This window comes from Colius striatus, chromosome 11 (genome assembly GCF_028858725.1).
Source record: "Colius striatus isolate bColStr4 chromosome 11, bColStr4.1.hap1, whole genome shotgun sequence".
Classification (NCBI taxonomy): Eukaryota; Metazoa; Chordata; class Aves; order Coliiformes; family Coliidae; genus Colius; species Colius striatus.
Genome location: NC_084769.1, coordinates 6,431,199 through 6,446,369, shown reverse-complemented (window position 1 = coordinate 6,446,369; position 15,171 = coordinate 6,431,199). Strand labels below are relative to the sequence as shown.

The following is a 15,171-nucleotide window of genomic DNA, read 5'->3' as shown; positions in this document are numbered from 1 at the left end:
AGTTTTACTAACTTAACATTAAAGAAAATGTTTCTAAAGTAGCGTGACTTTACCTTCCGTGGAAATTCTGAGGGACATTTATGCCTAGTAACAAAACTATAAAGTTAGTAGTCCTTAACTATCAAGTATATGTTTTTAAATAAATGTATCTGTTGTATGGAACTGAGTTTTTGACTTTTTAGTCGTACAGTTTTAGTAACCAGACACTCCCTATCAAATGAACTTGAGGTTAGAGAGATGAAAACCAAGGATGAGCAGAAATTTGGCTTAAATTCTTATCCTTCTTCAGTTTTCAGATCTAAATCTCTCAGAAAGAAGCACAGCAATTATGCCCAGAGCAGAAATTTTTAACTTCAACCCTGTTACCAAATGGAAAAGATGTGTTCCACCTTAGGGCACCCTAAGGAGCTCAAGAAGTACAACAGCTGCTCTCACACAGTGCCATATGCACAGACCCTGGTGAATAAGCTGAGCCCAGGGAAAAGGCAGAGTTTTTTTTCCTTGTCCAGTGAATACAGCATCTTTGAAAGTGTAGGGGTATGTCTCTGTCATAGAGTAGGGAACAGAGGCAGGACAATGAGTAATTGCTCTAAGGTGACTAACAACACTAATGAATGTTTCAGAGAGTTGGCATGAAACGTTCAAAGTGCTGTGTTACCTGTGCCACTTGAAACACACTGGACAGAATATCAGATACATTCTGAAAATAACCTTGTCTGAACTATTTATTCATTACTAAAGTGCTAGTTTTCTTAAAAATTGATTTAATTGGCATGCTGAGCTGGATCAGTTGAAGTGTTATGACACAGCTGTAATGAACTTTGGCAGGGGATGGGTGCTGTCCAGTGAAACTTCCAGGAGTGTACCATAGTGATGCATGGGCTTTATGGTATATATATCCTTGAAAAGGGCACTCAGAGTGGAAATTAGGTATTTAGTAACCTCTCTCATCACTAGAGAAACTCTTGGCTAAGCTTACTCCATAAATGCCAGTGAAGATCTGCAAGAGAATGTGCAGGAGAATCCAAACTACCACAGGCCTTATCTTCCCTACTTATTTTTTATTGTTGTGTAGGTGATGCTGACTATCTTTAAAATGCTACTCTGAAAGGAAGGTTTTTAAGGTCTTGCTGGTTTAGCAGACTGATGTTAACATTAGGGCCACTAATATAAATAGTGGTACTGCCTTTGTAGAGGAGGTGAAAGAGGTCCACAAACTGAGAACCTGGCCTGCTGTAGGAAAGGGCATGAGAGTGATGAATAGAGCCTTGAGGAACTATTTCATCTCATCTCATCTGCAGAGTAGGTAGCTGCTGCCAGAAGGAAAAGAATTAAGAATCTATAATTATTATGTCAAAGGAATCACAGAATCACAGAGGGAGACAGAGAAAAGCAAGGTCCTACTTATCACAGATGAGAAAGTTGTCGGTACTGGAGTGATCTAAATGGAAATTGCTAAGTGTATCTGAACATGTCTCAGTTTAGATGCCTGAACATAATCCAGACACACTGATAACTAGCCGTATTCTTCCAGGAGAAGGTAGGATGTTAGTCCTGATGATTCCCAGAGATCTCTTCCAGCCTGGACTCCTGTAAGTCTGTGATTCCCAAAGCAGGAAGACAAAACAGAGGGAGAGAACTTCCAACTAAATCATAGTGGAAAGACTGATTGGATTGTCCGAAGAGATGCAAATACTACAGATATAAAATAAGGTATGATTTACCTTAGAAGAAAAATTAATTTTCAGAATGCTGCTTATATTTTTCCCTACCAGTTCTCCAAATCTGATTTTGAAACTGCACAACTGGAAAAGAAAAATTTACATTCTGTCACATGATAAATATCACTTGGTAAGGTATTTATTAGAGTATTTTCACACACTCCTATTAGAGACAGTTCACATCTCGTGAGATCTGTAGATATTAAGACTTGCTGCTGATGTGCTTTTATCTTGCTGAATCTTGATGTCAAATAGGATTGTGAGAGCTATCAACAGTGTCTGAGCCTGCTGACATCTTTGCTCACTTGCCACCTGCAATGGATACTGCATTGAAGCCTGAAGATTGTGTGAATGTTGGTCTCATCTAAGCTTTGATCACTTGCTCAATTTTGCTGCCTCCTGGTCTCAGAGGGTACTACTGTTTTGAGGGAAGTCAGTGGAATTATGGCAGCATTGTAAGGTGATGATAGCTGAGGTCATGACAGGCCTTAATGCAAGGAATTATCCTCATATTTCAAACCTCATCTGTCATGATGAATTAGCTGCATCTGACATGGGAAGAGACATCAGTGGCTGGAGGTACAATGGGTGCTCTTCACACTTCTGGCCATGCTCCAGGGTGCTGCTCTCAGGTGTGCAGAGGGACTAGGGGTGAAGCAGAGGCAGGGAGCAGGTAGGCTGTTTACTGAGTCAGGTGACACAGTCAGTGACAAGAGACAAATAAAGGATGTTTGTGTATCATATCATCAAGCCCCAAGACAGAGAATGATGTTGGTAATAAAGTATTTCATCCTAAGGACTCTCCAGAGAGATTTTCAGTAATGCCAGTAATTGAAGGAAACATCTCATCTTGTGAGACAGTAAAAGGCAGAGGTAGATTTATGTTTTAAGGACTATACTGATGGGCACACTAAATACACACAAAGCAGCCATATGCCCATATTCATAAATATTCATATGTACATGGGCCTTATCTTTGAGGGGAGGCCATTCTGTGGTCAAACTTGCTTTGGGTTTTCTAGTACTAGGAGCTATTTGGTACTTTTCCAGCTCTAGGTATAAAACAGAGGTCAAAGACAGAGTCTTTCGTGCTAAGTAACCTCAAGTCCTTTAGAAGGGGCATTTCAGCAATGTGCAAACATGCAAAAGTTATAGCACCCAAGATTATAGTAACATTTTATTAGGCATTTTGTAATAAATCTCCAGCACTGCTCTGAGCTCAGAGGGCTGCAGTATTGCTGGGGGCTTTAGACTTTCATGAAGCCTTGCTTACAGCAAGGAATCCCTGCCAGGTCCTCACAGTGCATCACAGCTGAGACCCTTCTACCGTGTCTGCTCTATGCACAGAGCAAATGAAACCATTTGTGAAAGAGAAAGAGATAGGTAATGCAAATACTTTTACCTTGTGTAGTGAAGGGACAACTGATATATCAACTTATCAGAGGTTGTAATTAATGGTAGCTAAGTCAGGGAGTGCATTGTTTCAACAATGTGCATAATAGCATTGTCTTACAAAGGTATTCAAAGCTGTCCGATAAACTCAATATATTGTGAAAACCCTTCTGGTGATATGCATTTCAGATTGCAAGTTCAGTTTTGTATTTAAGATATTAGATAGATATTTAAAAGTAATTTTGAAAGTAGTAGAGCAATTAGTTTTTCCTAGAATATGTGTTGTATAGAGAAATGGAGTCAATTTTACTCTTTCCCGCAGAAGTGTTACACATTTTCAAATGTAATGACTTCGGTAGAATGAATCTGGCCTTAAGCAAGGGTAAGCAAGATCACAATCTGTCCCTGGTTTCAACAGATTAGATGTTATCAAATAAATATGTCATTTTTCTAAGCAGAAAGACCTTTTTCAAAGTTAGAGAATGTTTGTCTGTTATTTTGAAATACAATTGCTTTTGAAAACCAGAACGATCCCAGCTAGAAAAATCTCCAAACTTAAAAACAGTTTCTACTTTGGAGAGTTAGTAGGTTTTAAAGAGCTTGAAAGAGTTTTCCCCATTACCTTCACATGTAATTCCATCCCCAGTGTATCCAGTGGGACAAGGCCCACATTTAAGTCCTCCGTCTCTGTCTGGCTTGCACTGCACGCTGGGAAAGCACGGCATGTTAGAGCAAACAGCTCCCTCAGGCATCCCACTTTTGGGTTTTGGCAGTGCCACGTGATCTTTCGCTGTGTTGTCCTCCTTTCTGGCTGCTGTGGTCAGTGCTGGAAGCTTTGCCTGGGGAGCAGACCCTGCTGGGACACTCACTTTCCGCAGAGCTGTGTCAAGGGAAGAGCCTATTAAGCGGAAAGGAGTGAGGCGTGTTGCCAAAGGGGCTGCTCTCTGCTGCTTTGTTGGGAAGCCTTGGGATGGTTTAGTCTCCACTGGACTGGGCCATTTCCTGGGTGAATGGCCATAATTGGCAGGAGTTTGCTGAACAGTATATGGCCTTGCAAAGAATGAATTTGTGTTTGTGTTGAGATGAGAAGGAACAGTCCACATTGTACCTGGTTTGTATTGTTTAAAGCGGAGAGGGGTAGGAGTTGTCGCACTGACAGTTGTGGCTTTGGGGTCTGGCTCCTCGTGCAGAAGGAAGGTGTGTGTATCCCTTTGCTCAAGAAAAGATTGTTTCTCAGGTGCTGTGGGCTTCATATCAAGTTTTTTTGCTGACAGCGTCTGGGAAGTCTTCCTTTTCATCATAAGGGATGACAAGTTAACGGCTGTGGCATTTCTTTCCAAAAAGTATGTAGTTTCTTGTCTTGGAATTTGGGTTTGGGAAAGAAGGGCATATATGTTTCTTGATGTCTTTAAAACGTCTTCCTGGTGAGAGGCTCTAACATCTTCAATATTTCTTCCAGCAAAATCCATGTGTCTTTGGGATGCTGTTGAAACTAGGGCAGAAGGAAGATGTGTATTAGCCAACTTTGCTGGTCTAGATTTTAAATAAACCTCAGTGAACATTTAGCTTATGACCAAACAATTGAACACTAATTCTAAAAGTAAGAGTTTATCACATATGCTAAGGGCATGTTTATGCTGGCTGGCACGGAATCGATGCGGTGTTACCTGCTTTGAGTAACACCAGCACTGGATGCACAGGGAACTGCAATAATGAAAGTTACAGGGTGTCAGTTCATGAACCAGATGAAATATATTTATGTTGGCTTAACACTGAGCCTTAATGAAGGTCAGGCGTTATTCTCTGAGGTGCAGCACTGGGCTTAAAGAGGTTAAATTGCAGCCAGGCAAAAGCACTTACCATGCTGGTTTACTAATTTTGGCTTACTAAATTTGGGTCTGTGAAGTTTTGGCACTGTGCACTTTTCCATGCTGCACCCCACAGTTCTTGACCACCTGAGTGAATGCTTGTTTGTTATTGACTGTCTGTATTGCAACAGTATGCTGGGAAATGTTCTGCTAGACAGTACATAACACAGAGACTTTGCATTCAAGCTCTTGCAGTCTAGGAGTAAGACAAGACACTCCAGTTTGTGACAGACAGATATCAGAGATGGAGAAATGAATAATGTTAAGACAGTCCTTGGCAAGATTGTGTCTCAGAAAGACTCTAGTCCCGTCATACCAGTGTATAACTATGTAATGCTTTTGTTATCCTCATGGGAAAGGAAAGTTTTAGGGAAGCATTTAAAGGAGACAAATGGAAAAGCTTTGTTAATGCTGTGTACATCTCCCTCCAGACGTGAGGGGCAGCATGTAGGAGAGGCTGCTGGTTTGTAACTGTCACCCACTTGTTACGAAGCCAGCCACCTTTTCAGTTGTGTAAGGAGGGATGATAGATGGGGAGAGGGTAGTCTGTGAAGGGCCCTGAAAGTGGAGACGAGTAGTTTGAATCAATACTTTCAGGAAGATTAATGGCCATCTGCTGACTCTAATGAATGGAAGAAGCTATTTTTAACTGGTTCTGGCATACTCACTCCATAGGAAACGGAATATGTTGGATCCTGAACAAAACCCCTTCCTTGGTTCTAGGGTTAACCCCGTGTGAGATGTACCTCTTCCTTTTAAATATAAATATTAATCACCTTCTTAAAACTCCTATTGATGTAGAAATTAGAGATAGCTAGCATGAAAAGAGATTAAGATGCTTGGCAAAGGTCAAAATGAATGTTAGAGCATTGACTAGATCAAAGAAAATCCTAGCATCTAAAGTTGTGTTGATTTGTCTGTGTCATCCTACTGGTAGCTGATGAGTTTTTATTTTCCTGAAGCATAATGTTTTGGAGTTTTACAGTGGTACTGAATCAAGCTATGGACATCAGGAGGTAAATACAAGGTGTTTAGTAAAGCAGTATGTAAATACGGGAATTTTACTGTCGAAAGTAAGGAATGGTAAGAGATGGTGAAGCAGGGAGGACATCAGCAAAAAGATCTGGAAAGGATGGGAGTAGTCAAAGGATAATTAAAATGAATGGGAGAAAGATGAAAGAAATATCCCTATGGAAATATCCCCATAGAAGATCATTGGTAATAGATGATCATTACTGCCTTTAGAAAATTTGAACCAGTGACTAGAAATCAACAAGAAGGACAATGAAGGACTGAATGACCTCTCTGACAAATTTCCAAAATGATTTGTGATTATAGCTTTGAGCTTCCTCCACTGTGTCGTAAGTAAACGGAGTTTCCTCCTAACTCAATTTTCATAGAATCACAGAATAGTAGGGGTTGGAAGGAACCTTTAGAGATCTAGTCCAACCCCCCCGCTAAAGCAGGTCCACCTAAATCAAGTCACACAGTAATGAGTCCAGGTGGGTTTTGAAAACCTCCAGAGAAGGAGCCTCCACACCCTCCCTGGGCAGCCTGTACCAGGGCTCCCTCACCTCAACAGTAAAGAAGTTTTTCCTTATGTTTAAATGGAACCTTTTGTTTTCCAGCTTTTGTCCATTACCCCTTTTCCTAAACTTATAAAGGCATCAGGCTGGCTACCTGAGAAAGGGAGATATTGCAAATAAACTTCAGCCTTCCCTGTAAGGAGGAGCGTATTGTTGGAATCTTACGTCTCAACAATACCAGTGAATAGCCACAATACAGTTTTGTTGCTTGTTTGTTACAATATATACTGATCAAGGTCCTTGATCCACTCTGTAGAGGACACTAAACTTAGAAGATGTTGGAGTCACTCAAATGTGCTGACCAGAGTGTCCTCCCAGCTTTCATTCTTTCAGATTTTTTACTTACAGGGATACTGTGCAATTTACTTTGGAAAACCTGAAAATTTTATTTCATCAGTCTTCCAGATATCTAACTAAGGTAAACCAAAGAAGTATACCAAAAGCTTACAGACTTTGTTGTCTGTAGTCAGCAGCTTTCTCAAATCCCGCGTTCAATTTATTTTCCTTGCAGTCGATCAATATCTCCAAATGTATAACCCATTATCAATGCAGAAGCGTGGCTGCGTGAATCCGGTTTTCTCTGTGATGCCACTGTGTGATTGCATATTGGACTGGATGAAAATAACAAAAAAATGACAAGGCAAAGTGCTCAAGGTTATATGGCAGTACAAAAAAAAAAAGCCCTTTTCACTACATGTCAGTATTTCTGCCTGTACTAACAGGGAAATGTGAAGCAGTAGAACGTTTGAGTTATTTTTCACTGAGGTAGATGGGAGACCAAGAACCTGCTGCTTTGCTCCAGCTGTGCACGGCAGGAGCTCCGTTCATACCGATGGAGTTACACCACTGCAAGCACAGTGCAATGTCTGGAGGGATCAGGCCCTGAGGAGATAGATTCCTTTGTTGTCCTCTTATCTAGGGGAGATTAGAACGTGAGTGACAGAGGGCAAACTTCTGAGACACAAGTTTTACATCCCTCATCCAACTCAACACCAAGACACTTTCCATCTCTGAGGTGCAGGAGTTCCTGCACGTAAGAACCCCCCCAGCCTTCAGTTCACTCAGTGTTTCAGGTATTTTGTGCTGCTCACACTAAGCTAATAAATCAGAATCATCGTAACCAGTCTCTGATGTTTGCCACTGCCATCATGGTGTTGGTAAGGCACAGCAAATTCTGATTTCTTCTCTTGCTTGAATTGCATTTTATAGTGAACTGTGACGTATCTCTAGTTGAAGAGCATCATGTTCATTCTGAAGGTCATAAAATGACTATGTAAGTTAGTGCAAGCAGCAGTTCACAAACGGAGAAGACACTTGACAGTCTCTTAAACCCAGGGTGAGATAACAACCCTCTGAAACACAGAAGAGAAATCTGATGCATTTTGTCACTTCTGAGTTTCTGGGGATTCTCTTTTGCATTTCAAAGCGTTCAGAAAAAGGCCATATCCAGACCTGAATTCAGAGAAATCACATGCTCTGTTGACCCCAACCATTTCTGTTCCCAGAGAAGCAGCACAGGTGTCATACTCTGCCTGGGACAAGGTGGATCATATTGGTTACCGTATTCCTCTGTGCCATTCACCCAAGCCTTTGCTGGTCTTAGACTTACACACTGCCACACCTTTCTTCCCAAGCCACGTGCCTTGGAGACAGCCCCATCCCAACTACCAGCTGACATCTCAAGCACTTGCTTAAGCTTGTTGAAGACATGATTATTTATTGCCTTTTAATTGCCAGACTTCTCTTTGCAGCTGTTAGAAACGTACATTTTGTTTTTCAAATGGAAGTGCAACTTTTTTGTGTGATGACACAAGAGAGACGCTATAAGCATCACCATAAACTTGAGCACTACGTTCTTCTTTAGTCTAATAAAATACCCCAAAGCAGTCTACTCTTCAGGGGCAGACTGGCTCCCTCTCCTTAGCAAGATCATCTGGCTGTGATCTGTTCTGCCTGTCAGTTTGGAGGATCAGGGGCACCTTTAATTCTGATCAGGTTACAACCATTTCAGAATTCTGTGAATAATTTAATAATTCATCTCATTATTAACACAATTCAATAAATTTACAATTTGTGTAGTTTTAGGGCTATTAACATTTAGTAGTACATGCTGTGTAGCACATTTCTCATTCAGAAGAATGTCGACAGAGAAATGCTCTTCTGACATATTACATTGTGTGGGTCATCATTTAAAATTTGAAACATCTACCAGCACATAAATCTTATTTAAAATGTCAAGTAAGAATAGAAAAATTACACTAGTCTAAGAAGTCTTTTTACCAGAGTATTTAAGGATGATCCCATTTCTCTCTGTACTTTGCCACATTCACATTTTTCCTGTGTTTACTTGGTGAGGAAGGGGAAACGGAGCAGCTGTTAATAGGAAATTCTGGGGAAATTCTGGTTTTCCAATTCTTAACCTGCCTTTTTATTTGATGAAGTTCTGGCATAGCTTTCTTCTCTAGTCTGAGTGTGTTTGATTTCTGAATCTTCTATTTAGCCCTCCAGGCATACCCTAATGTCTTCCCTCTCCCAAATATTCAGAAGTAAAGCTTTGATTGTCCCTTCCTTCCTCCTAAGCATCCAGAATTTCCTCACATTCAGATGCTGGTTGGCCTTTTCAGTCACCAATGTCCCCTCCCAGAATATATTCCTCAGCTTCTTTAAGTGAGGTACAGCTTTGACTTCTCAAGTTTTACAAAGAGTGTACTTCCAGCATTGTTTTTGTAGAAACAAAAGCATTTTGAAGACTAATTGAGATTGGGATATTATTGTAAGTTTATATTGGAGCTCAAGTTTGAAGCTCATTAGGCACAGGCAAAAGTCAAACCCCACTTTGAAAAATAAGGTATTGGAAGCTATGAGCAACAACTTTTATATAAGAGGTTCCCAGATCTGGAATTCTCCAATTAGAAAATGATGTGGAGCTGTGTGTGAGCCACTAGCTATGTGCAGGCAGGCAGAACAAACTAGCCACATTACTCAGCTTGTGCTGGCTAACAGAGCAAGGCAGCCTGTGAACCCAGTGTGCCTTACACCCAGCCAGGTCAGCACCTGAGCAAAGCAGTCACACAACTCTCTATCCATCTGTACAGGCCCATTCACTCTTTAGTATAATCTATGCTCTCAATCCACCACTTTTGTGATGGGTAAGTTTACTCACTTCTTGTTTTAACGATGGAATTAAAGGGTGAATATCTAGTTCACTGTCACTGAGCTGCATTTCAACCTGATAGAAAATGAGATTGTGTTGCTGATGTTGCTACCTGGTAATTTCCTTTTCCTTTGTGTACCAAAATCATAAGCAATAGGGAATATTATGTGGAGTCTGCATCACTCAGCCACTTCTAACTATTCCTCTGCTTCAGACTCTTTTGTTTGTCAAATATGGCTGCAGCTGCACATCCACAGTTTTGTAATACCATTCATAATTTGTACCACAACTTAATTTTATGTGGCTGAAATACAAAATCATTCTATTCTAACATGATGCTTTTTGTGGAAGAGAAAACCTGGAATCTCAGCTATCTTATCCACTAAAGTTTGTTTCAAATCTCCCTGTATTCAGAGTAAATGATTCCCACAAATGGAATGTGATCTAGACTGTGCCATAAAGGAGGTCGTTTTCCAGTTCTGGGATGTTGAAATCCTGAGTATAGAAGAATATATTACCTCAAGAAGAGATGATGTGTTTGCTCATGTAGCAATAAAGGTATTTTGTATTTGTTTGCATCACTGTATAGTTCATTTGCTTCCAGATTTTCAGAACAACGTAATTTGTATCTCAACTCGTTAATTGATGTGTTTAAAGAAAACGGGGGTTCTGAGATGCTCAGTCAGGAAGCAAACACTTCATAGACGTGGGAATGATACTATCAACATGTCAGAAAACGTCAGTCTTATCTATGATGTGTCAAGGAATACATAAAGGTAATTCCTTTCATACTCAACAAATACTGAAACAGTGCCTCAGAAAAATTCTGTTCTATCCTTAAAACTTTTTCAATAGAAAGCATTGAAATGTAGAGATTTAGAGAAAGAAAAAGCAAAGAAGTGTGGCAATAATCCTGTCTTACTTTCTATTCATTTAAGTCAGATTTCTCCATAGACTGTAAGTGATCATCTCCTCATCTGGTGCGCTGAGTAGATAAGAAGAGTATCAGGCTATAAGCTGGTTTTTGACAGTGACACTCAAGTCTGAAACAGTTCCAAATATGAAACTGAGCATGACACTTTCACATAGTGTATGTGTATCTGCATTCCAAGGAGGTATCCATCAGCTTTTTGGTTAGTAAGATACTTCGGACAAGGCATCATATGAGGTGAAGTGCAAGAATGGTGCAAGAAGATGATGAACACAGTGATAATTGTACAGAAAAATGGGTCTAAAAGTATACATTGTTTGCAGATGCACCTTGTTTGCAGATGCTATTTATTGTTTGTTTATTTGTTTGGTTTTTAGCTTTTGTGATGTTTTCTGTAAGTTTTCAGTAGAAAATTAAATGTCAGGGTCCCCAGAGACAGTGTTTTTAAAAATCGTGTGAGAATTACTGATTGTAAAGATCTGAGCGTGCATCCCAACCAAGGTTTACTTTTTCCCATCAATATTTTTCTTTGTCAGTCTCTCTTTTGGATTGTATATGGAGATTTATAACCAGATATGTTTTTACAAGCAAACAATGTTTTCTCAAACAGCTCTCCTACCCTCCACTTTATTTCAAGATTTAATTGAAAAGTTCTCTCCTAAGGTTCGGAAAAACTAGACATGTTTGATGTGCTCTCACCCCTTGCACAGAAGGCTTGCTCCCCTTGCTCCTTTGCCACTATATCTTTCCATGCTCTTTACAATCCTTGGGTCTAACCTATTCTCTGCTGCAAATTTTAGAAGTGCTTTTTCTGTGCTTTTCTCTGAATATCCATCTAACAAAACAGGAAGCGAGGGAAAAATATGATTGTGTTTCAAAACATGGATTGCCCACTTAAGATCTCTGTAAATGCTTTATTGTCCTTTCTTTCATTATCCCTTGTCCATCTTTCAGGTCTGAACTCTCACCTCTCCTCTTTGTTTTCTACTTTCTTCAATAATTTGAGTCTGCAACTGTAATATTTCAGCAGCTACAAAGATAGTATTAAGATAAACTTCATAAAACTAAATTATATTCTCCATTCAAGAATTGGAAGTATATTTTACTTTTCAGCACTGCAAGAGATGGCAAAAATAATAGAAACTGTGTTCTTATCTGATTGATGCCTCATGAGCCTTCAGACTCTCTCATGGCTTGAACAGGTTGATAGATATATACAAAATAGGCTAAAGCAAGACAGATTGTCTTGGAAGCATGCCTGTCTAATTCTCTGAAACATCTATGTAGAATCGTTTGGAATTGTAATAATAGACTATAAAGAAAGTTCATAACATTTCTTCAAAAGAAAATTCATAATATTTCTTCAAAGAAAAAATAGCTTAAATTTGAATATTTTACTGAAATTCTCCTTTGATTCGATTCAAGAAGTAAGTGGTCTAAAAATATAATTATGTTGTTTTGGGCTGTAAATACATAAAAATGAATTACTTTACATATGAAAGCCAAGAAATAATCTGAACTATGCCTTGCTGGAGACCAGTAATGAAACTATTTTAATACCATCTAAACACATATAAATACCCTCAGTGAAATCACACTTTTATGGAATTGTCCACAATTTCATCTGATTAGGTTGACAACCATCTATAATTTCCTTCTAATATAGAAAAAAAGAAAAAGCAAGGAATTGTGATAAGTTTTCAGATGCTATGGCACAAAAGTTCTTAGTTCTGTTACTTTTTCTTTAGTTTAACCACATGCATTCACTATTGCTGGCAGGTTAGCAAGTAGAAATGGTGAGTCCATTTAGCTGTGTATAAAGACTATGAGCAGTGTGTGTCAAATTCATTTAGAAGAGGGGTTGACATCCCTAAATCTAAGCTAAGCTGCATTAATGCAGAATGTGATGCTTATCTTCCATCTGAGCAGCATGTACTGTTAATGCAACAGTTCTTGAACTGTGGTTATTTAGCTATAGCTTACTGCTAACGTAGGTGTCATCAGCCTTTGACAAAACTTCTGCCCTTCTGTGGTGGCACGTTGAGGACAGTCATATCATGAGACTTGCCTTGATAATGTTTGTAGTTTTCTCTTTGAAAGAGTATTAGGTTGAGCAAGTAAGGACATTTCGGAGAGGCCAGTCAGCTAGCAACAGTTTTGTGTTTATTCTTTTGCTTTCTTGGTCTCTGAGGATGCATTATGGATAATTATTGTTCTTAATGGAGCAAAAACTTTGAAGCAAGACAGGGTCATTTAAGGATGCAACATTGTGACCTAAATAGCGATGAAGAAGGTAACAGATCCCTCTTTTTTATTGCATTCAAATTAATATAAAGGAGAAGTTATAAAGTGACCAGAGGCTTTTGGAGTAGAAGGAAGGAAGAAGGCTACAGTATAACCTTTCCTGTTTGGTATTGCATTATCTTAAGATTCTCCTGGTAGGAACGGTTATTTTTTAGTAATATAAAAGATTTATCAGCTATTCGACCATTTATAGACCAGAGAGCTCTGGTGATGCTCTCCAGGGTGTGGTTCTACCCTTCTGTCTCCTATCAAAACAATACAAAATTTAAACCAAAGCAAACCCAAATTAATTTTTGTTTTTCTTGTAGTATCTGAGATTAATTCTTTTTGAGAAATCTAAAGTTGGACCAGATGATCTTCTGAGGTCTCTTCCAACCTGGGCTACTCTAAAATTCCATGTAATTCTTAATCTAATAATTTATCAGCATGAGAGATCATTTGCCCCAGAGGATCTAGTTGACTTGTGTTAGCTATAGGCTACTGCTGTGTCCCTTTAGAATTGAAATGGCTCAGGACAAGAGGTAATGGGATGAAGCTGACACAAAAAGTTCCATTTGAACATAAGAAAAAACTCTTTCACTGTTGAGGTGAGGGAGCCCTGGCACAGGCTGCCCAGAGGAGTTGTGGAGTCTCCTTCCTTGGAGGTCTTCAAGACCCGCCTGGACACATTCCTATGCAACCTGATCTAGATGGACCTGCTTCTGCAGGGGGGTTGGACTAGAGGATCTCTAAAAGTCCCTCCCAACCCCTACCATTCTATGATTCTATGACCATGTGACGTGTCGTTTTGGGGGCAAAGTTCACATGGTTTGGCAGTGACTATGACCTGATTCTGTGAGCAAGTGAGGTGAAGTGAGTGCCACAACATCTGTATGTATCACCACCAGCAAGAAGTCAAGGTACTAGTTCTAAATTTCTGTTGAGAAATGGTGGGTCTGTGTATTTCCCACCTATTTTTACTCTTTTATACTGTCTTGTGTGTTCCATTGCTTGTGAATCCTTTTTCTTCAGCTCCTTCTTTGCTTTTACATTTAGTGCAAAGCTCTTGTGTTACTTTAATAGGGCCTGGATATGGGTCTGGTATGAATTACTTACAGTTTTAAAGGGCTTCTAAGTGCCTTTAACAAAACAGCAATCTTACCAAATTTGTGGAAACAGGATTGTTTCTCTTTAAAAGCTATGTGCCATTATATCTTGATGATTAAATGAGCCTGGAAATTTTAAGAGGAGATAATCTTACTCTCCATTCTGTCAACGTGAAAAACGACAAGGCCTGTATCATCCATAGATTACTTGTTGGAGACTGAGTTGTTATTATCACTTAAAAGTCATGATGGCACAGTGATTCCTTAAGCAAAAGGTGGCACGTTCTTGGTAAGAGAGAAATGTAATCTGTACTTGATGTTCTGATTGAATGTAAATATTATTCATGGCGGATAGCTGAGTCCTCTTCCCTAGTGGTTTTATGGCTTGGCCTTCATTGGTCTTTTATTGCTGAGCTACATCATTTCCTAAATATATCATCTGTATTGGAAGCACTTAACAAATTCTGGATTGACAGAGTTTATGGATCAGTGGAGCTGGAAATCGTTTATCTTTTAAATTATCTAAACATATTCTTCCCACTGTGCCTACTTTATTTGTTATCTTTGGGTCATAGCATATACCTTACAGGCCTCTGTTGATATTTTTCTGAAAATACTTAATGTTTTATTAAGGATCCCTAAGGAGGAGAAAGACATCAGAAAAACTCGCAGATTCTCTTTCTGTCTTCACAAATCTGGGAGTGGATTTTGAGTGGCAACTACATGCTCAGAGGGCAGGAGAGGGTCACAGCTTATGTGCAAAATGCCAGGCTGATCTGGCCTTCTGTGAAGATTACTGGTATACCATTTGCAAAACTTTCACGAGTCCAGATTTATCTAGAATGTCTTTGTGTGGTGTTTCTAACCTCACTTCCAGTTGCCATTTCATCACACAACCCTTGAAGGAGACATCGTTACATCACAAGGGGTCAGTCTGAAAAAAAATGTACATTTTGGCCTGAAATACACAAACTAGAAACACTGAAACAACATTTACAAAAGACATTGGCAACTTCCACTATAAATTCCAGAGATGAATTGTGGACAGTTTCAATTGCTTGTGTCAGAGCTAGGAGCTGGAAGCCACGGCACAGAGATGCAATGGTTTTAGAGCCCACAAGAATAGCTGA

At 39.5% G+C, this 15,171-nt stretch overlaps 1 protein-coding gene across 1 annotated transcript in view; it reads right to left on the bottom strand.

Annotated features, from left to right (window-relative positions):
- Positions 1-15,171, bottom strand: part of LOC133626382 (von Willebrand factor D and EGF domain-containing protein-like) — a 182,898-nt gene that overhangs the window by 39,035 nt on the left and 128,692 nt on the right. Inside the window, exon 21 of the mRNA XM_062005149.1 lies at positions 3,736-4,605. Within this exon, the coding sequence (XP_061861133.1) occupies positions 3,736-4,605 (870 nt within the window). The remainder of the gene's footprint in view (positions 1-3,735; positions 4,606-15,171) is intronic.